Genomic DNA, 20,789 nt, shown 5'->3' on the forward strand with positions numbered 1-20,789 from the left:
GTATCAGCACCCCTGGTTACCGAGCTACGGGTGCCTGATGGCCTATACACCCAGTAATTTGGTCCTGCGCCATGGCGACAGGAATGTGGAATTCAAATTACCATGGATACTTCGGAGGGTGGGCCGGTGTCAATCAATCTTTGAGGATGTCTAGTCCAACAGTCATAATGTCTGGGCTTGAGCAGTCTGCAGGTAGATTTTATATTTTTCCTTAAGGGGGGGAATGGGGGCTGCTGTATTGCCGGGGGCAAGAAACAAAAATGATCAGGAGAACAGAAAGTGAGTAGGGGGGTGTGAATAGGGGTGCAGAGTGGGGTCGGGGGAGGGGGGTACTGAGCTGGGTGGAAGGGTGTATGAGGGCAGGTGGCATGAACATCTAGACTAGAGAAGAAGGCAAATTGTCTTATTGGGAAGTTGAGGGATGAATAAAAAAAAAAAGAGGACTATTGGCACGTTGTCATATTCATGCCCCCCAAAAAAGTGAACCTATACTTTTGGACATCTGCTAAGCTTATTTGGCAAGGCTTGGCAAAATACTATCCACACACTACTAAAGCTTTGAGAGCAAAACCATAGGTGAACACTCCTCTTGATTGTGGTTCTCTAACAACTCCAAATATGTCATCAATATTTTGGCATTTTAAGTGTGATGCATTTTTTACGAACAGAACATTTGACATTCTTGTTATATTCTTATCCGAATGTAGGTTTGTGTTTACCACATGGTACCTTTTTGAACAGTCTTCAAACTTTGAGTCACTTCATAGATTCCTATGCACAAAATCCAAAAACAGACATTTTAAAATACTGTTTTATTTTTTTAAAATAATTATTGAATTGTTGCAGGGATATTGATGCAGTCCTTCTTTTTACAGTAAATTTAGAAAGAATGATATTACTCTGAAGAGTGACAGCTGTGGCAAAGGGCCTTTTTATCACTATTCACATACACACGCACACACACACACAAACACACAGGGTGCTCATTAAGCAGCCTCATGCTCAATGGCCTGGAAACCATCCTGCTGGCTCCACCCCAAAGTGTGAGCAGCCTTTGTTATTGTAATCAGACTCTAACATGAGTGTGTGTGCATGGGGCAGGGGGTGCATGTGCGTGCAGTACAACAGGACTTGGCCATCAGTCATCAAGCCTCCTCACAGCTCCCATCCATAAGCCCATACAGCATCAGGTTTAAAAAAAAAAAAGTATATTAATGAAAAACATAAATACAGTTTATTTACTACAAAATAAAACAATTTATGAAAAACGCTAAATATTAAAAAGTTGATTTCAAGGTAATCATAATCAGGTCTCAGCAATACATGTCTCAACTCTCAAAAGTTTGAGCCGGCAGAATGCCTTGATAACAACCAGAAGCCCTGTCAGAAAGGAGGTGGGGGAAGGGGGGCTGCAACCTGCAGTCATCAATATCTGCAGGCCATCTGTCATAGGGGTCTATGGGGGGGGGGCGCTCTGTCTCAACTCACAGAAGAAGGACATATGTTGCACCTACAGGGAGAGGAGAAGGACCAAAAAGACACAGAGATGACAGACAGAGGTGTGTGGAGAGAGTTGAAAACAACGAGAGAATTGAAAGCAAGTAAGAAAGAGATGGCGTTTGTAGATGACAGTCAGGCTACAGTGTTTCAAATGGTAGGCATGTGTCTGAGAAAGGTCCTTGATTGATTTGTCAGTAACTGATTGATATACCTTTCAAACCTTGACTAGAACTCAGTGATTGAGGTTTGTCATCCCTAATTTCAACAACCTTGAAAGAAGAACATAACTACACTGAATTTAAGGGTATAGGGCAGGCTATCTGAATTTGTATTAACCTATGAGTAGGCCTACTTTACCTATAACTTGTTCCACACTATTGCCATGTTATAACCACAAGTGCTACCAACATTATTTTATTGACTAAATTAATCTGATTGTGCATTTTTGCACACTACAGTATATTCATCAGTTTCATTACATATTGCAAAAAAATTGGTAGGGTCACCTGCTAATACGATTCTGAGGAAGGCATTCTAAGAAATGAAAGCTTCCTTTCAGTCAGTGGTGGAAAAAATACACAATTGTCATACTTGAGTAAAAGTAAAGATACCTTAATAGAAAATGACTCAAGTAAAAGTGAAAGTCACCCAGTAAAATACTACTTGAGTAAAAGTCTAAAAGTATTTAGCTTTAAATATACTTAAGTATCAAAAGTAAATGTAATTGCTAAAATATACTTAAGTATCATAAGTAAAAGTATACATTTCAAATTCCTTATATTAAGCAAACCAGACAGCACCATTTTGGTAGTTTTTTTAAATTTACGGATAGCAAGGGGCACACTCCAACACTTAGACATAATTTACAAAAGAAGCATGTGTGTTTAGTAAGTCCGCCAGATCAGAGGCAGTAGGGATGACCAGGGAGGGATGTTATCTTGATAAGTGTATGAATTGGACCATTTCCCTGTCCTGCTAAGCATTGCAAATGTAACGAGTACTTTTGCGTGTCAGGTAAAATGTATGCAATTTTATTTTGGTATGTAGTGGAGTAAAAGTAAAAGTAGTCAAAAATATAAATAGTAAAGTACAGATACCCCAAAACACTACTTAAGTAGTACTTTAAAGTATTTTTACTTAAGTACTTTACACCACTGTTTTCAGTGACACTTTGAAAGCTCAAGCATATTTGAGGAGTTGCAATGAGAGAAAGGGAAGAAGTTGGATTAGATTTGTGACTTGATGTGGTCCGCGACCCCTTTGTGTTCCTTTTCAATGAGCATTGTTTTGGAACGCTGACAGTGTGCGCCGCTCTCATTGGCTGTTTTAGGAAACAATAACAGGACCGGTGGCCTCTGATTGGTTCAACCCGACAGCTACCCAATACTCCCTCTCCGACTGATACGTTTCTCTACCCAACTTTATCTAGTATGAAGTAAAGTTGCTTGTGTTTGGAAGCGGTGTGCAAAGCGACATTTCACCGCAAAGATGAAGATGAAGCTGTGTAAAACGTTTTTAGGTGAGTAGCCTATGGATTATCTGTTTCTCTCTCTCTCTTCGGTAAACTATGTGTTGATGGCTAACTGAACTCAGGTTAGGAGCAGAAGTGACGGTCTGAGCATCGTTCACTTATTTGTCTGTTAGGATAGGACTTGCTCTTTTGCATGTCTTTTATTCAAGAATTTGAATTATGTTATAGTCTGTTTATGCTGCATTATTTGATATAGGCTATAGATGTTTAAACCTATACTAATTTGTTAATTTCGTAAACTGTGTAGCCAAGTGCCTAATTTAAAGACACAGTAGCCCATTGATTGTAAGGAAAGTGTCAGTATTTGCATTGGCTTATCACTAGGATAGATAAACGGGTTGGTTGTTTAGCAACAAAACCGACTTGTGAGGAACTATGGGGAAAAAAAAGACGGGGTTGGCTTAGAATGTTGGCAACATGTAAACTAGCCTATATTTAGTCTCCAATATTTATTGAAAACCTAAATACATTTGCACAATGGGCACTTGTAGTCTCACGAATACGTTACAGCTGTTGGTTAGCTACCTAGCGATTTTCAGTCATAACACCTCAAAACAAGACATGATGATATCAAGAACAAGAGGAAACGAGCCAATTCCCCACATGGCAGTTTGTCATTCTTGCTAGCAATTTGGCCATCCAAGAATCACAACAACATGCTGACTTCTGCCCCATGGAAGCCTGCACATCAATTTCGTGATGTTGTCAGCTAACCCATCTATAGGCTAGCATCTTCCAGCCACTAGGCATACTAGACACAAACAGGTGGCATCAACTTTATTTAAACATAGTCTAATTATGTCCAGGTGACTGCTTTGTATTTTATTTGCAATAACTCATGAACTCTATTTACACAATGTAATTTTCACCCAAAATGTATGGCAGCAATAGAGTAGTGAGGAGGAGGAGTCTACCATGTCAGGAAGCGACTTGACCTTATAGTTTCTGTATTCAGGGTTCACTCAAACATGTTTTAAGCTTTGTTTTAGTATTGACAGTTACAGCTGATTTCAGGATTGTATATTGATTCACTTGCCTTAAATAATATAAGTAATCTGATATATTTGTTTCAGTGTCTGAATTGTTTAATCAAACTTTTCGCCTCCAGCTCCTGATATCAGGGCATAACAACTACAATCTGTCTCCTGAATTAGCCCAGCTAGGCACACATGTGCACTAAGGCCGAGCCATTTCTCTGCTTTTCCCTGGTTTCCAATAGTTACCACAGCCACAAAATCAAATTTGGCTCTATCGTAAATATTCAGGAAAACAAAAATTTGCTTTTTGGTCTTAATTTAAGGTTAGGGTTAGGTATACGGTTAACACGCAGTGAGGTTAGTGTTAAAGTTAGGGTTAGGTTTGAAATCAGATTTTAAGAAGATACATTGTAAATAGGGTTTATGACTTTGTGGCTGTGGTAACTAGTGACGTCCGTTTTCCCTGGCTAAACTAGCTGGCTAGCTGAACTATGCTAGTTTTCGTCCTCATTGCCAAACTTCATACACTTATACAGTCATGTAACAAAAAAATTCGCTGGAAGTAAACTTAAATTATTTATTGTTGTATTGTTTGTTGTAAAACGACGGTGGCGAAGGATATCGTTGGTACTTAAAGCGGATCCAAGTTCAGTTTTGACATCCACCGGCGTTTCTGACTGTAGGAACTGTGAGAACGGGCAACCTCTCCCCGCTTGGCTCGATGGGATATGTAGTGATTTTGCCAACACATCCATCTATGTATGCCTACACAGTCTTGTACCCAGGGATGAAGCGCGGCCAGAGCGCGACCCTCACCTTTTTCAATTTGACAATACCCCGAGCTGGTAAAAAAAAATTCTGGAAAATTAGCCTATTTCTGAAGCTGAATCAATGTCCCGCTTGATCACGTAGGCTAATGATGAATTAGTATTTTACATAACAGAACCGAATATAATAATAGCATAGGAGGCCTGTAACATTACTGTTACACCAAAAGCACCTCCTCGTTTCTAGTGAGATTTTAGGATAGTTAACTGAAGCTGAGTTTCTTTTCTCATGCGGCCAAAGCTCAACAGCGCACGCCAGTAGATAAGATACATGCTTTGATTTGTTTGTTAACACCATCTGCTCTAACTTGCTCACGAAACAGTAATGTAAATTCATATTCCCATGAAACTGATGGTGCAGACGCAGTTTGGGCAAACGTGAAGAATTATAATTGACAGTGATGATGTCCTATTTTGAAATTAGGTAGGTATGCCTAACTTGGTGTTTGAGGGTATTAAACATAGAACATTTCTTGAGACAATATGTGGGGGTATAGGCAGACATTGCAATTGGAGGATACATTTTATGCATATTCTATAGGCTGATAATATTCAATGCTACATCTGTCAGTACAAACTTTGATTGAGAAATGATGATGTAATAAATAAATAAAAATTGCACTACACCACTGCTTGTACCCTTAACCTTTTTTAAACTGACTATCATATTTTTCATACTGGCCCCCGTGGGAATCGAACCCACAACCCTGACGTTGCAAGAGCCATGCTCTACCAACTGAGCTACGTCTCCTCACCACTCTATAAACTAGTCGACAAGGTCAATGAAATGTTTTAATTTTTTATTGCACAGTTGCTGATTTTCAGTTGTTTATGAAAAGTGTTTCTGTAGCCTGCATGACCGAAATGATATCAACAGAAAAACAATGTTGAATCCTAACCACACAAGGCCCTTTGTGCTGACCAAAGATTTCCTGAACTCACATTCCGTCCAGACACTTTGTTAGACAAAGGAAAGTTGTGTCCCTTCAGGGATTAGTGGTTCTTAACTCTGTATAGGAGACGTCAGGCTGCAGGCGTATTAAAAAAGTTTTGTGCGGGGTGGGGGAGTCTGTCAGATTGGTCCATCTGTTGGTGGGGAGTCGAAAGTGTAGCCTACCCTCTCGTCGGTCGCCCCCTATGTAATATTTATACAGCCCGTCCCAGTCACAGCAGATCCGAAGCTAATTGTATTCCAGAGCAGGGCTGTCCATCTGCACTGGGGCTTTAAGAAGTGCCTGAGATTAGATGGGGGAGAAAAAGGTCCCAGCTGGTAACCGAAGAGGAGGTGTCTCTTTAAATATGCAAAACTCTTTCGAAGTTGCTCCAGCTTTAACAGTGCCAAAATTTGGATAATTGTTTCTAGTTTTGCAACCGGACGTCTGATGGGTATAGACTAGGCCTGCTAGGCTATAGACCTATGCCCAATAAGTAAAAACATTTAGTTACATTCACTCAAAAGTGTATACTAGTCATTTATTATAGCCTATTCGTTTTGTTTAAGTTACTGATTGGGTTTCCACATTTGTATAGGCATAGGCTGCATGATTTAATTATTAGAATTAGATTATGGTCATATATTCATGGTTATGTTAGCATTTATTAACAAATATTTAAACCTTGTTCTAATTCATTATTTTTTTGCGTTACATTATATTATTTTCATCAAAACAAAAGTTTTTCGTTTGATACTTTGGATGATGTAGGCCTACACAAAGTGCTACGAAGAGTTTGTTTACAACAGACGCCATGCAATTCGAATAAATTGTTAAATGAACAAAACATCGGCTTTTGAAGTTAACTTTGAAGAGTTTTCTATCGGTGTGCATTGGAAAGTGCTTTATATTGAGCTGTGAGAGTAATTACCACATTTATAAGGCCAAATGTCATGTTCATGGACGGCCGTTTTAGCAGTGGTCTAGCTACTGTCCATGGTGCTGAAACTAAGGCACGCGCCACCCGAGCGCTGTCCGGGACGCTGAACTCTTCAAGATCCTTGCACTGTGCTTAGATTTACCTCGATGCTGATGTTGATTGAGGGTGTCGAGTCTACAGATAATTTATGATTGATGTAGCATGATAACTGATTTAAAAAAATTACCGGAGTACCCGAAGCCCTGCCCCTCTTAGCCTATGTTGTGGGGTTTGCTATGGTGATGTCAGAGTATGGGGGAGGGGTGAACAATGGCCCATGAGCGAAAGGTAAGGCAATATTACGTATTCTGGCTGACAAAGGCAAATGAAGCCATGTTTTTTTGCTTATGCATTTTGGAGTAGGCTATTCTAAATTTAAAGTTGGAGTAATGCCGCTTTTGTAAACTGGAGACTGGCGGAAGAGCACTCAGCTCTGGATTATGTTTGATGTCTCTAACGGTCAATGAGGGCGGTGCGGGGATATTGTGTACGTTGTATTCAATGCTGAGCAGAAGTTGTTGAAATAGGGATCAGGAAGCCCGTCTTACCTACTTGAAAACAACGAAGCAACCAGAGCCATTCAAGAATGGTAGGCTATTTATAAATCATATTACGTTTACAATTCTGCAGTATATAGTTACATTATTTTGTTCCCCAAATTCGTTTGAAATCAGATTGTAAACCTATCCTTTCGCGAATATCTTTTGGTTTCTATAATGGACGTCCCGGTCTTAATTCTTAAAGATGCAGTCTCTTTAGGCTGCTCATTCATATAAAACACAATTTAATCTTATTTCACATAACCTTCAGTATCATAGACATTATGGACTGAAAAAGCAGAACACACAGTTCTGTTAATCCAAAGGTAATCCAAAGGTAATCCAAACGACCAGAGAATGTCAATTCGGACAAATGACGGAACTCTTTTGTATATTCCCCTTGAAAAAAACGTTTATCGTTTTGATATGAGTTTCAGAATAAGCTCTAATGTTCACAGTTTGTAAAAACATGAATGTGTGATTTGTAGCCGATTTAGTGTTGCTTAGGGTTACTGAAACTTGAAGAAAAGCATAATGTTGATAAGTTTGAAAGCTTTAGGCCTTGTACAGTAGCCTATGTCATTGTATTTTATGGTTTACCCTTTCTTTACATTATGAAGAGCCTATAGAAAAAGTAGGAGATATCAGATAATATTTGAAGCTAGGGATATTTGTTTCGATTTAGGGTGCTATTGTGAAAGTCCTTTATGTTTTTGCAACCAAGAGAGGCATAGGCCTTTAATAAACGCAATGTTGCCTACTTTTCTTGTTCCTATCTCGTCTTCTATGTTTTTTGTCTTTGTAGTTCAGTTGTGGATGTTCACTCGATGACCAATTAAGGCCTAAACCTGCACGTTTATTTTGTTACAAAGTGGCTTTGCAATGGGCCTACTGCTGCGTTACTAAATAATTTGCCTAGTGCTTTGCTACTCGGCTCGCAGGAGGTTGTGTGTCGATGACTGTAAAGTGTGTCGGTAGGAGTCTGTGTGTGTGTGGGGGGGGTGGAGCTACATTTCCGAGAGCCAATGCGCCCCTCAAATGTCACCATCTCCCGGGGCTATGTGCGCTCAGAGTGCCATTTATAACGAGTTTATTAATATAGTAGCACTAGAAAAACCCACCCAAGCTTGATATTTGAAGGCTCTCTCTCTCTCTACAGCAAGGACTGATTAAATCGAAGGCGTGGTGCCATAGCCTCTCATACAGAGTGAGTGTGTTAGGTCGTGTTAGCACCATGGACAGCGAGCGCCGTGGTGTTTTTGTGCAAAGCCGATAAACAAAGACACGAAGCACGTTCTCTTTAAACCCACAATCATAAATCATTTGAATCTATTCAAATGTGTCCTACAGTATGCCTTTAGGTCTAATTCCATTATGTGTAATACATTATAAAAATAGCATGGTCGAGGCCTTTGCTTTGGGTAGGCTAGCTGCTCTGGTGAGCAGATATGCATTTCTGTTGTACAGTTTAATATTTCAGGATATATGATTCATGGCTAGTTTATTAAAGGCTATTCCTCAAATAATACAATTACCACCAGTTATAGGGCTAACCGTCCATCCATATAGTAGGCGTAATCATAGGTAGGCCTAATATGGTATAAAATGATACATTATTTTTGCACATTGCTGAATGTTTTACACAACATGAACACTGTACGCGTTGCCTCAACATCATTGCTTAATTGAGAGCTCTAGTGATAACACACGGGCAGGCCTTGTGTATTGTTCTCTTATATTTCTCTGGGAGAATCCCACACACAACCCGATTGTCTATGGCAGGGCTCTCCAACCCTGTTCCTGGAGAGCTACCCTCCTGTAGCTTAGACATTTTTTTCCCGTTACATTTCATTCATTTATCAGACGCGACTTACAGTAGTGAATGCATACATTTTCGTACTTTCTCATACTGGTCGCCCGTGGGAATCGAACCCACAACCCTGGTGTTGCAAGCAGCATGCTCTACCAACTGAGCCACACGGTTGTAACTAACAGTTGTAACTAACCTGATTCAGTTTATCAACCAGCTAATTATTAGAATCGGGTGCGCTAGATTAGGGTTGGAGTGAAAACCTACAGGAGGTAGCTCTCCAGGAACAGGGTTGGAGAGTCCTAATGTATGGGGAGCTCCAAGGGTCTAGGGCGGCAGGTAGCTTAGTGGTTAAGAGCGTTGTGCCAGTAACCGAAAGGTCGCTGGTTCTAATCCCCGAGCCGACTAGGTGAAAAATCTGTCGATGTGCCCTTGAGCAAGGCACTTAGCCCTAATTGCTCCTGTAAGTCGCTCTGGATAAGAGCGTCTGCTAAATGACAAAAAATTTAAAAAATGTAAGGGACCAGGTGCCCACATGAGGCAATAGCTGTGTGGATGTAGTTCGTAATGTATAGTAGGCCTAAAATGAAACAGCTGGGTCACGCGCTCATGCTATACATTGTTCACGGGTGAAACGCTGTGTCATTGTAGAATTAGAATACAGTTCTATAGCCTAATGGGTGCAATAATAATAATATAATAACAGTCATGGTTATTTATGAACCATCAACCTGTTTTACCTGTAGCTCTGTCCAGATTGAACATGAAATGATTTCTGGGTACACGTTTAAAAAAAATAAACATTCTGTACACAAATAAGATTAACAACACCAACAAACAAAATTACATGATGTAATAAAATGAACTTGCCATACATGGAAAAAATATAGTACGTAACACAGTCATTACTTAAATCACTAACGGGTTAGGATGTCACCAGTGCAGACAATATAGGTAGTGATGTATAACCATGACTTTGTGTCCAATGTCTCTCCTCTCCAATAGAAAATGAGTTCAGAGGCCAGCTGCTGAACCAGAGGTGGACACGAGGGGACAGAATAAGCAGATTCTGTGAGGTCAAGAGGAGCCTGCGAATCAAAGTGAGAAGCTGTGTTTATGGTTGTGTGTGTGTGTGTGTGGGTGTGTGTGTGCACGCACACATGTACCTGTGTCTGTGTGAGAAAGAGCGAGAGAGAAATAGAGAGTTAATGCTTCGTGATACCAATGAGTAGTGTCAGAAACAGTGACCCTCCCATTTCACACAAAATCTATCTCTCTCCTCTCTCTCTTCCTTCCCTCCCTAAACGGAAGGAGGTCATTCATTTTTCCTTTTAAAAGCTTCTATTAGATTTGATAAGGGCTCTGCTTTTGTAACCAGATCTTGCTCCATTGAGGATGAGGGAAGGTTCCACCTCACTTTGAAATCAGTATGAATGTTATGCGTATGTGTTAGGTTATGGGTGTATCTGTGTGTGGGAAGAGGAAGACAGGGGGAAAGATACATTGATAGTGCTATGGTACTTGCAATGAGGCACTGTATGCATTGATGATGCAGAATAATTGTAGAGAAGTCACTCAAAAAGTGAAGCTGTGTATGTGTGTGTGTATGAGCATCAATATGTGTACCTGTGTGTCTATGCAGTATATGTTTGTGTGTGTGTGTGTGTGTGTGTGTGTGTGTGTGTGTGTGAGAGAGAGAGAGCGAGAGCGAGAAAGAGAGGTATGAGTTCACTGTCATGACACTGTGTGTTTCAGATGAGTCAGGAAGCATCAGACACAAGAACACGGACCCGCTCAAAAGGCATCCGAGGTGAGCTGGGGCCACACACATGCACACACAAACCCGTGATATTAATGGAAACAGCTTCATTTGGCGTGTATTTAGGATAAGTGTGTCTTTTGATGTTCACTGTCTGTCATTTTACTCCCCAGTACCCATTGAACTGGTGGGAACAGAGTTAAGGTGAGAGAGGATGATGTTTTCTGCATAAATCCACCCACACACTTTTCCTATTACTGTATACATGTAGCCCTTTCCTGATAACTGCAATATGGGTCCAGTACACTAAAACCAGAGCATGCAAATAAACTGGGCTGACGATGAACTGAAAAGCACATACAGAGTTTGAACGTATCCATTGTGCAACATGAAGAAAACACATGTTTGTTTTCTGTTTGTATCACTAAGTAGCTGCCCCACCCCCGGATGCGATGGTTCAGGCCATGTCAGTGGGAGATATTCCCGACACAAAAGGTACGACATACTAACTATACTAACCACCGCCAACTATTAGCGCTCAAGTTCCTATGCTAACACAGTTTGTAAAATACATCTCAACTTTGGGTCATTGAAAAAAAGCTCCATTACAAATACAACGTATAGTGTAAAATATACATTTGAAGGGGAATTCAATAGTGTCTTAATAACACCCATCTCCTCACCTTGCACCCACAGCGTTCTCGGATGCCCAATAGTGTCTTAATAACACCCATCTCCTCACCTTGCACCCACAGCGTTCTCGGATGCCCAATAGTGTCTTAATAACACCCATCTCCTCACCTTGCACCCACAGCGTTCTCGGATGCCCAATAGTGTCTTAATAACACCCATCTCCTCACCTTGCACCCACAGCGTTCTCGGATGCCCAATAGTGTCTTAATAACACCCATCTCCTCACCTTGCACCCACAGCGTTCTCGGATGCCCAATAGTGTCTTAATAACACCCATCTCCTCACCTTGCACCCACAGCGTTCTCGGATGCCCAATAGTGTCTTAATAACACCCATCTCCTCACCTTGCACCCACAGCGTTCTCGGATGCCCAATAGTGTCTTAATAACACCCATCTCCTCACCTTGCACCCACAGCGTTCTCGGATGCCCAATAGTGTCTTAATAACACCCATCTCCTCACCTTGCACCCACAGCGTTCTCGGATGCCCAATAGTGTCTTAATAACACCCATCTCCTCACCTTGCACCCACAGCGTTCTCGGATGCCCAATAGTGTCTTAATAACACCCATCTCCTCACCTTGCACCCACAGCGTTCTCGGATGCCCAATAGTGAAGAAGAGGAAACTTGCGGAGGCGGAGGCAGAGGCAGAAGAGAATCAGCCTGCCCCTAAGAAAAAGACCCCGTCCCTGAAGTTGGCCATGGACGAGGGTTTCAACGCAGCAGACAGTGATGCTGGCAGTGAGGCGGAGCATAAGGAGGAGGAGGAGTCAGAGGAGGAGGAGCAGGAGGATAAAGAAAATAACAAAACGCCAAACCCACTGGAGTCCATGAAAGGTGAGTCAAGAGAAGACTAGAATCCAAGGAAAATATCACATTTATCATGGATTGTTTACAGTGGTAAATATTGATAATGATACTAAAGTAAGTAATGATGGAAAGACAAATACAGGGAACAGCTCTTTCTTTAGCAATAACCTATCAACTCTGCACTGTACACAGCCGATTGCACACAGGTGGTACCCGAAGACACAGAAAAAGTGACGTCTGTCGAGTTCGACACCATAGCTGCAACTGAAGTAGAGGCTCCGCAGGAGGACACAGAAGCAGCCACCACAACCCAACAGCAGGCTTCCACAGAGGCAGAAGCAGAAACAGAGGCAGAAACAGAGGCAGAAGCAGAAACAGAGGCAGAAGCAGAAACAGAGGCAGAGACAGATACATACAGACGCGAAGAGGAGGTGCAAGTAGTGGCAGAGATACAGGCCGCTGAGGAGGAGAAGGAGGAGGAAGATGAGGGGACAGTTGATGAAGACAGAACAACAGAGCAGCCCAAAGGCAACGATAAAACAGGGAGAGCAGAGATTGAGGAGAAGCAAAAGGAGGAGGTAGGAGACGAGGAAGAAGAGGAGGAGGAGGGAGTGGAGGAAGAGAAAGAAGAGGAGAGGCAATGTGTGAGTCAGGAGAACTCAGATCATCAGTACTCCAGTGGCGACTACAGCAGGCATCAGGCAAAAGAGGAAGGAGATGAGGAAGAAGAAGAGGAAGAGAAGGAGGGAGAGGAGAAGGAGGTAGTGGAAGAGAAGGAGGAGGAAGAGAAGGAGGAGGAAGAGGAGGAGGAGGAAGAGGAGGAAAAGGAGGAGGAGGATGAGGTGATCCACGTGGAGCCTGCCATCTCTCTTGCCTCTAGTACGCTTGCTCAGAAATGTGAGGATAAAGAAGTGGCCCCGGAGGAGATAAACATTTGTACCCTGTTGACAGAAGAGGAGGAAGAGGAGGAGGAAGGAGAGGAGGAGACAGAAGCAGGGGAGGTGGAAGAAGAAGACCAATATTCTCACAAAGCCTCACCTACCACAGTGGTCATTGAGATACGATCTGAGGAGGAGGAAGAGGAGGAGGAAGATGACTGTCTCTCACAGGGTTCGGGCGTGACAGATGACTCGGAGACCTGGGATATGACCCGGGGGAACTTAGGGCTGCTGGAGCAAGCCATCGCACTAAAGGCCAAGCAGGTGAGAGGGCCGCACGACGACCAACAGTCTCCTGAGGACCAGCGCTACCAAAGCCCAGACGACAGGGCCAGCAAACCCATGGACCCAGCCATTCGACACAGAGGACACCACAGCAAAGGTAGGACAGTTTATGGTTTATCAGGATATCTTTTAACCCACCATAGGTTAATCTTCCAATTATTATCCTGCTCACTCAACTTCTCTCCCCTTTCCATCCAGACAAGAAAGAGGTGAAATGCCCCACCCCTGGGTGTGATGGGACGGGCCATGTGACTGGGCTCTACCCCCACCACCGCAGCCTCTCTGGGTGCCCTCACAAAGACAGGATCCCACCTGAGAGTGAGTACTTGTTTGTAGTACTAGCAGAGTACTAACACGGTACTACCAAAGTGCTAACAGGGAAACATTACTGCTTTGAACAATATTCAGACCTGTCACACAAACATATATCTCTCTGTCTATGTCTCTCTCCCGCCATCTCCCTAGTCCTGGCCATGCACGAGAACGTGCTGAAGTGTCCAACTCCAGGATGCACAGGCCAAGGTCACGTCAACAGCAATCGCAACACACACCGCAGGTATTATACTGTCCAATGATTATAACCTCACATTTACATTTTATCCCTACACTTAATTGAGTATATGGGAAATGAGCTGTTAATGAGCTGTAGTTCTAGTCACAAAGTTAGTCAATCAAAAGGGAAACAATTGATTAATTATCTCTCTTTGTCCATCTCAGTCTGTCTGGTTGTCCCATCGCAGCTGCAGAGAAGCTCGCCAAGGGGGGCCAATTCACCCCCAGTCACCCCCAGCCTTCAGTCAGCGAGCCCCCAACTGGGAGCCCCCACTCAGACAGAGTTCTCAGGTGAGCCCTCTCTCCTTCTCCCATTCTCCCCTTACTACAAAAGCTGTCCATCTCTGATGCATTTTACTCATATTTTACCCTTTCTCTTGCACAAAATGTTCTGACTCTCTCGCGCTCTCTCCTACAGACCTATGTGTTTTGTGAAGCAGCTGGAGATCCCTCAGTATGGCTACAGACCCAACATGGTGCCTGCCACACCCCGCGCCAACCTGGCCAAAGAGCTGGAGAAATACTCCAAGGTTTCCTTCGACTATGCAAGCTTCGACGTCCAGGTGTTTGGGAAGCCTATGCTGGTTCCAAAGATGCCCGCCACCAGTCAACCCTCACCCAAAGCCATCAAATGTAAGACGATCTTAGCAGAAATAATGAAAAACTATGAGAATGCAGGGAAACCAGTTATAATCTTTATAGCAGATTAATAACAAGGTTATTTATTATGGCCATTGAACTGTCATCAGATCTGATAACAATAAGGGGCTAAAAATGTATGGATCAGAGACAAATGTATCAATATATGCTGATGATTCAAGTTCTCGAGTCCTCAATCTTCAACCTTGAAGGGCCTTAAGATAAGATAGTACTTTATTAATCCCCCAGAGTAGAAATTTGATTGCATCAGCCAATACATACATTACCAATAAATACGCCATAAAAACACAACAGACACACACTAAACCAGCACATCATCAATGGATATAAAAAACTAAGTGTTTGTGTTAAAAGCCTCATAGCATATGGTAAAAAGGATCAGCGGAAACGTTCTGTTTTAGGAAAAATAAATCTGTCTGCTCCAGGTAGATACCTGGCTAGTGTTGGCCTCTATACTCCTGAGCTTCTTGAGGTTCCGCTTATCTAGGATGGGCTCTAGTTTGTCCTGGTTGGTGCCGATGGTAGAGCCAGCCTTCTTGATGATTTTGTTTAGCCTGTTTGCATCCTCCCTAGTGATGTTACCCCCCCCAGACATTGAAGGATCTGCGCTTCCTTAAAAATAATAGCCTTTGCTGAGCCTTTTTAAAAACCATGGTGTTCTCTTTCCACTGCAGCTTATCATCAATCACCACCCCCAGGTATTTGTACGAGTCCACCCTTTTCAGTGTGACCCCATTGATGACCACAGCAGATCAATCAATTTTTCAATCAATTTTATTTTATATAGCCCTTCTTACATCAGCTAATATCTCGTAGTGCTGTACAGAAACCCAGCCTAAAACCCCAAACAGCTAGTAATGCAGGTGTAGAAGCACGGTGGCTAGGAAAAACTCCCTAGAAAGGCGAAAACCTAGGAAGAAACCTAGAGAGGAACCAGGCTATGAGGGGTGGCCAGTCCTCTTCTGGCTGTGCCGGGTGAAGATTATAACAGAACCATGCCAAGATGTTCAAAAATGTTCATAAGTGACAAGCATGGTCAAATAATAATCAGGAATAAATCTCAGTTGGCTTTTCATAGCCGATCATTAAGAGTTGAAAACAGCAGGTCTGGGACAGGTAGGGGTTCCATAACCGCAGGCAGAACAGTTGAAACTGGAATAGCAGCAAGGCCAGGCGGACTGGGGACAGCAAGGAGTCACCACGGCCGGTAGTCCCGACGTATGGTCCTAGGGCTCAGGTCTCTCAGTTGGCTTTTCATAGCCGATCATTAAGAGTTGAAAACAGCAGGTCTGGGACAGGTAGGGGTTTCGTAACCGCAGGCAGAACAGTTGAAACTGGAATAGCAGCAAGGCCAGGCGGACTGGGGACAGCAAGGTGTCATCATGCCCGGTAGTCCTGACGTATGGTCCTAGGGCTCAGGTTCTCAGAGAGAAAGAGAGAACGAGAGAATTAGAGAGAGCATACTTAAATTCACACAGGACACTGGATAAGACAGGAGAAGTACTCCAGGTATAACCAACTAACCCCAGCCCCCGACACATAAACTACTGCAGCATAAATACTGGAGGCTGAGACAGGAGCGGTCCGGAGACACTGTGGCCCTATCCGAAGAAACCCCCGGACAGGGCCAAACAGGAAGGATATAACCCCACCCACTCTGCCAAAGCACAGCCCCCGCACCACTAGAGGGATATCCTCAACCACCAACTTACAATCCTGAGACAAGGCCGAGTATAGCCCACAGAGGTCTCCACCACAGCACAAACCAAGGGGGGGGGGCGCCAACCCAGACAGGAAGATCACGTCAGTAACTCAACCCACTCAAGTGACGCTATGGAACACACTATGCGCTCTCCTTCTTGCTCCTGAAGTCTATCACCAGCTCTTCGGTTTTAGACCTATTCAGCTCCAGGTGGTTTTGGCTGCACCATGCCACAAATGAGGATATTGCCTCCCTGTATAGGGAATCATCATTCTTCGTGATGCAGCCTACAATGGCTGAATCATCTGAAAACATTTGTAGGTGACAGGAGGCTTGGGTGTGCCAGCAGTCTGCTGTGTAGAGGGTGAAGGGGAATGGTGACAAAACTGTCCCTTGTAGGGCATCTGTGTTCGTGATGATGGTGTCTGAGACTGAATGGTTCTGTAGTCTGACCCGCTGCGGCCTGTCAGTGAGGTAGTCCATGACCCAGGTGATGGTGGAAGGATGTAACTGTATGACCTGGAGTTTGCAGGCTAGAAGATGGGACTGGATGTTGTTGAAGGCACTAGGAAGGTCAAAGAACATGATGCGGACTGCACTCACTCCCTGCTCTCTCCAAGTGCTCATACGCTTTGTGCAACATGAATAGCAGTGCATCTTCCACACCTATCTTGGCCTGGTAGGCAAACTGCAGGGGGTCAAGAAACCCCTGCACCTGCTGCTTTAGTTGCGCCAGGACCACTTTGTCAGCTGGGAAGTGAGTGCAACAGGCCTGAAGTTGTTTAGGCCCTGCCCCTTGGTGTTTTTGGGAACAGGCACAATGTAGGAGGATTTCCATAGTGTAGGTACAGTAGAGGTAGACAGTGACTGCATGAAGATAAAGTGCAGGATCCTGCACAGCTGCTCAGCACAGTCCTTGAGCACCCAGGGTCTGAATCCAGCCGGTCCTGCAGCCTTCCTGGCATTGTTCAGTTTTATCTGTTTCCTCACCAACAGTCAGAGTAATAGCAGGACTGGTCCCAGACTCTGCTGCTGTAACCTCTCCATAGACCACCTGTCGTTCTGTGGAGAAATCACAGTTGTCAAAGCGTGCGAAGAACTGGTTGAGCTCATTAGCTGGTGCCTCCACAGTTCCCTCAGCTGAATGCCCACCATATCAATGAGCTGCATCCCCTTCCACACCTCCCTGATATTGTTGCGAGCAAACTGTTGCTCAATCTTGTTCTTGTAGTCCCTTTTACCAGCCTGGATCATTTGTTTTAATTCCTTCTGTATCCCTTTCACACTGACCATGTCACCCCTCAGGAATGCTTGTTTTTTCATATTGAGCGTGCTCTTAATGTCTCTTGTAATCCATGGTTTGTTATTGGGGAAGCACTTCACAGCTCTCTGTGGAACAACATTGTCCACACAGAAGTTGATATAGTCAGCAACGCTGTTGGATAGAAGGTCTATGTCACCATTAGAGGACCTGGATAATTTCTCCAGTTTCTCTGAACTAAAACCCAACCACAATAAGTGTACTTACTATATTACTGATTGGGTCTTTAAAAGATACAAACTTTAAATTGCGATGTGGTTTAGCGATGAAATGGGCGGATGGTGAAGTTGATGTACTTGGTGTACATATCCTGGAAACGTTGAACGATCTTGCAACTATTAACTTTGATAGAAAGTGTGGAGGGTTAAAACGATTAAATATGAAGGCATTAACCTTTTAAAGCCTCCGTTATATCTAAATCCAAACTGGTTTTCCAGCAGGCTACTAAGAGAGGCACATCCAATGTTCAAAAAGGGGCTTTTTGCCGTTATACAGAGTAAAGCCAACCATTTCCAGTGGATTGACAATGGAACCCTGTTTAAAGTATCCTCCTTTTTAATTGAAGCCATACAGAGTTGGTTACAATTCCAATTTCATCCTCCAGAAGAGTCAGAATAAATATTACAGTAAATAATATGGCTGAACTCCAATGTACTGATAGAGGGAACGTATAAGGAAGGTATCATGTTTATGACTGATATTGTAAATAAGGACAGTAAAATTATGTTGCACAAGCAATGAACAAAGTTGTATGGAGATGTATGCTCAATACAAAAGTATAATCAACTCATTGCAGCTCTGCCTCAAAAATGGAAGAGGCAATTACTCAAAAGAGAAAGGAATGCATTTGTTTGTCTGCCTCCAATGAAAAACCATGCATGGCCTAGTATGACTAGTATAAATAGTAAAATGTATCAGTTTCACTTAAGGTCGAGAGGTTTGAAAACTATACCGCGTAAAATTCAAGATAGTTGCAAACAGATTTTCAATGTCCCAATACCATGGCATCAGGTTTATGAACTGATATACAAAACAACAATTTACACATCAATTAATGATTTTATATGTAAACTATTATATAAAATTCTCGCTACAAAAATAATGTTTAATATATGGGGAATTGAACAGTCAGCCCTCTGCGAACTCGAGGAACCAGAATCAATAGATCATCTCTTTTGGGATGGTCTTTCGGTGGCTCGCTTTTGGAGTCAGGTCCATGAGTGGTTGTTAAGTCATAATGTCTGTTCAGATGGACCTACAAACAGTACTGTTAGGAGATCTGAAAAACCACGATCAATCAATGGGAAATATAATTATACTCTTAGGTAAAGGTATTTATTTTTAGGGCAATCTCGGTAGAAATGGTACAAATAGAGAGGTTCAAGACCCTCGTAAGACATCACAGTAAAATAGAAGGATGTATTGCAGAAGTAAATAGTAAAATGGTAGTGTACTGGGAAAGATTAGTTAGTCTGTCGACATCTTAGGGTTGTAATTAAGAATAGTGATTGGCCCATACACTTGGAATCCAGTATGATTTTAAAATAATATACAGTGGGGAGAACAAGTATTTGATACACTGCCGATTTTGCAGGTTTTCCTACTTACAAAGCATGTAGAGGTCTGTAATTTTTATCATAGGTACACTTCAACTGTGAGAGACGGAATCCAGAAAATCCAGAAAATCACATTGTATGATTTTTAAGTAATTAATTTGCATTTTATTGCATGACATAAGTATTTGATACATCAGAAAAGCAGAACTTAATATTTGGTACAGAAACCTTTGTTTGCAATTACAGAGATCATAAGTTTCCTGTAGGTCTTGACCAGGTTTGCACACACTGCAGCAGGGATTTTGGCCCACTCCTCCATACAGACCTTCTCCAGATCCTTCAGGTTTCGGGGCTGTCGCTGGGTAATACGGACTTTCAGCTCCCTCCAAAGATTTTCTATTGGGTTCAGGTCTGGAGACTGGCTAGGCCACTCCAGGACCTTGAGATGCTTCTTACGGAGCCACTCCTTAGTTGCCCTGGCTGTGTGTTTCGGGTCGTTGTCATGCTGGAAGACCCAGCCACGACCCATCTTCAATGCTCTTACTGAGGGAAGGAGGTTGTTGGCCAAGATCTTGCGATACATGGCCCCATCCATCCTCCCCTCAATACGGTGCAGTCGTCCTGTCCCCTTTGCAGAAAAGCATCCCCAAAGAATGATGTTTCCACCTCCATGCTTCACGGTTGGGATGGTGTTCTTGGGGTTGTACTCATTCTTCTTCTTCCTCCAAACATGGCGAGTGGAGTTTAGACCAAAAAGCTCTATTTTTGTCTCATCAGACCACATGACCTTCTCCCATTCCTCCTCTGGATCATCCAGATGGTCATTGGCAAACTTCAGACGGGCCTGGACATGCGCTGGCTTGAGCAGGGGGACCTTGCGTGCGCTGCAGGATTTTAATCCATGACGGCGTAGTGTGTTACTAATGGTTTTCTTTGAGACTGTGGTCCCAGCTCTCTTCAGGTCATTGACCAGGTCCTGCCGTGTAGTTCTGGGCTGATCCCTCACCTTCGTCATGATCATTGATGCCCCACGAGGTGAGATCTTGCATGGAGCCCCAGACCGAGGGTGATTGACCGTCATCTTGAACTTCTTCCATTTTCTAATAATTGCGCCAACAGTTGTTGCCTTCTCACCAAGCTGCTTGCCTATTGTCCTGTAGCCCATCCCAGCCTTGTGCAGGTCTACAATTGTATCTCTGATGTCCTTACACAGCTCTCTGGTCTTGGCCATTGTGGAGAGGTTGGAGTCTGTTTGATTGAGTGTGTGGACAGGTGTCTTTTATACAGGTAACGAGTTAAAACAGGTGCAGTTAATACAGGTAATGAGTGGAGAGCAGGAGGGCTTCTTAAAGAAAAACTTACAGGTCTGTGAGAGCCGGAATTCTTACTGGTTGGTAGGTGATCAAATACTTATGTC

At 43.1% G+C, this 20,789-nt stretch overlaps 1 protein-coding gene across 8 annotated transcripts in view; it reads left to right on the top strand.

Moving 5' to 3' along the window:
• Positions 1-2,920: 2,920 nt before the first annotated feature.
• Positions 2,921-20,789, top strand: part of myt1a (myelin transcription factor 1a) — a 32,531-nt gene continuing 14,662 nt past the window's right edge. For 3 of the 8 annotated variants that reach the window (XM_041846017.2, XM_041846019.2, XM_041846023.2), the window contains exons 1-11: positions 2,921-3,019; positions 10,101-10,195; positions 10,851-10,905; positions 11,028-11,058; positions 11,284-11,349; positions 12,141-12,385; positions 12,551-13,678; positions 13,780-13,899; positions 14,047-14,137; positions 14,299-14,424; positions 14,552-14,766. In XM_041846017.2, the coding sequence (XP_041701951.1) occupies positions 2,989-3,019; positions 10,101-10,195; positions 10,851-10,905; positions 11,028-11,058; positions 11,284-11,349; positions 12,141-12,385; positions 12,551-13,678; positions 13,780-13,899; positions 14,047-14,137; positions 14,299-14,424; positions 14,552-14,766 (2,203 nt within the window). In that variant the 5' untranslated portion in view covers positions 2,921-2,988. The other 5 variants (XM_041846016.2, XM_041846018.2, XM_041846022.2 and 2 more) reach the window with 5 other exon arrangements.

This window comes from Coregonus clupeaformis, chromosome 24 (genome assembly GCF_020615455.1).
Source record: "Coregonus clupeaformis isolate EN_2021a chromosome 24, ASM2061545v1, whole genome shotgun sequence".
NCBI lineage: Eukaryota > Metazoa > Chordata > Actinopteri > Salmoniformes > Salmonidae > Coregonus > Coregonus clupeaformis.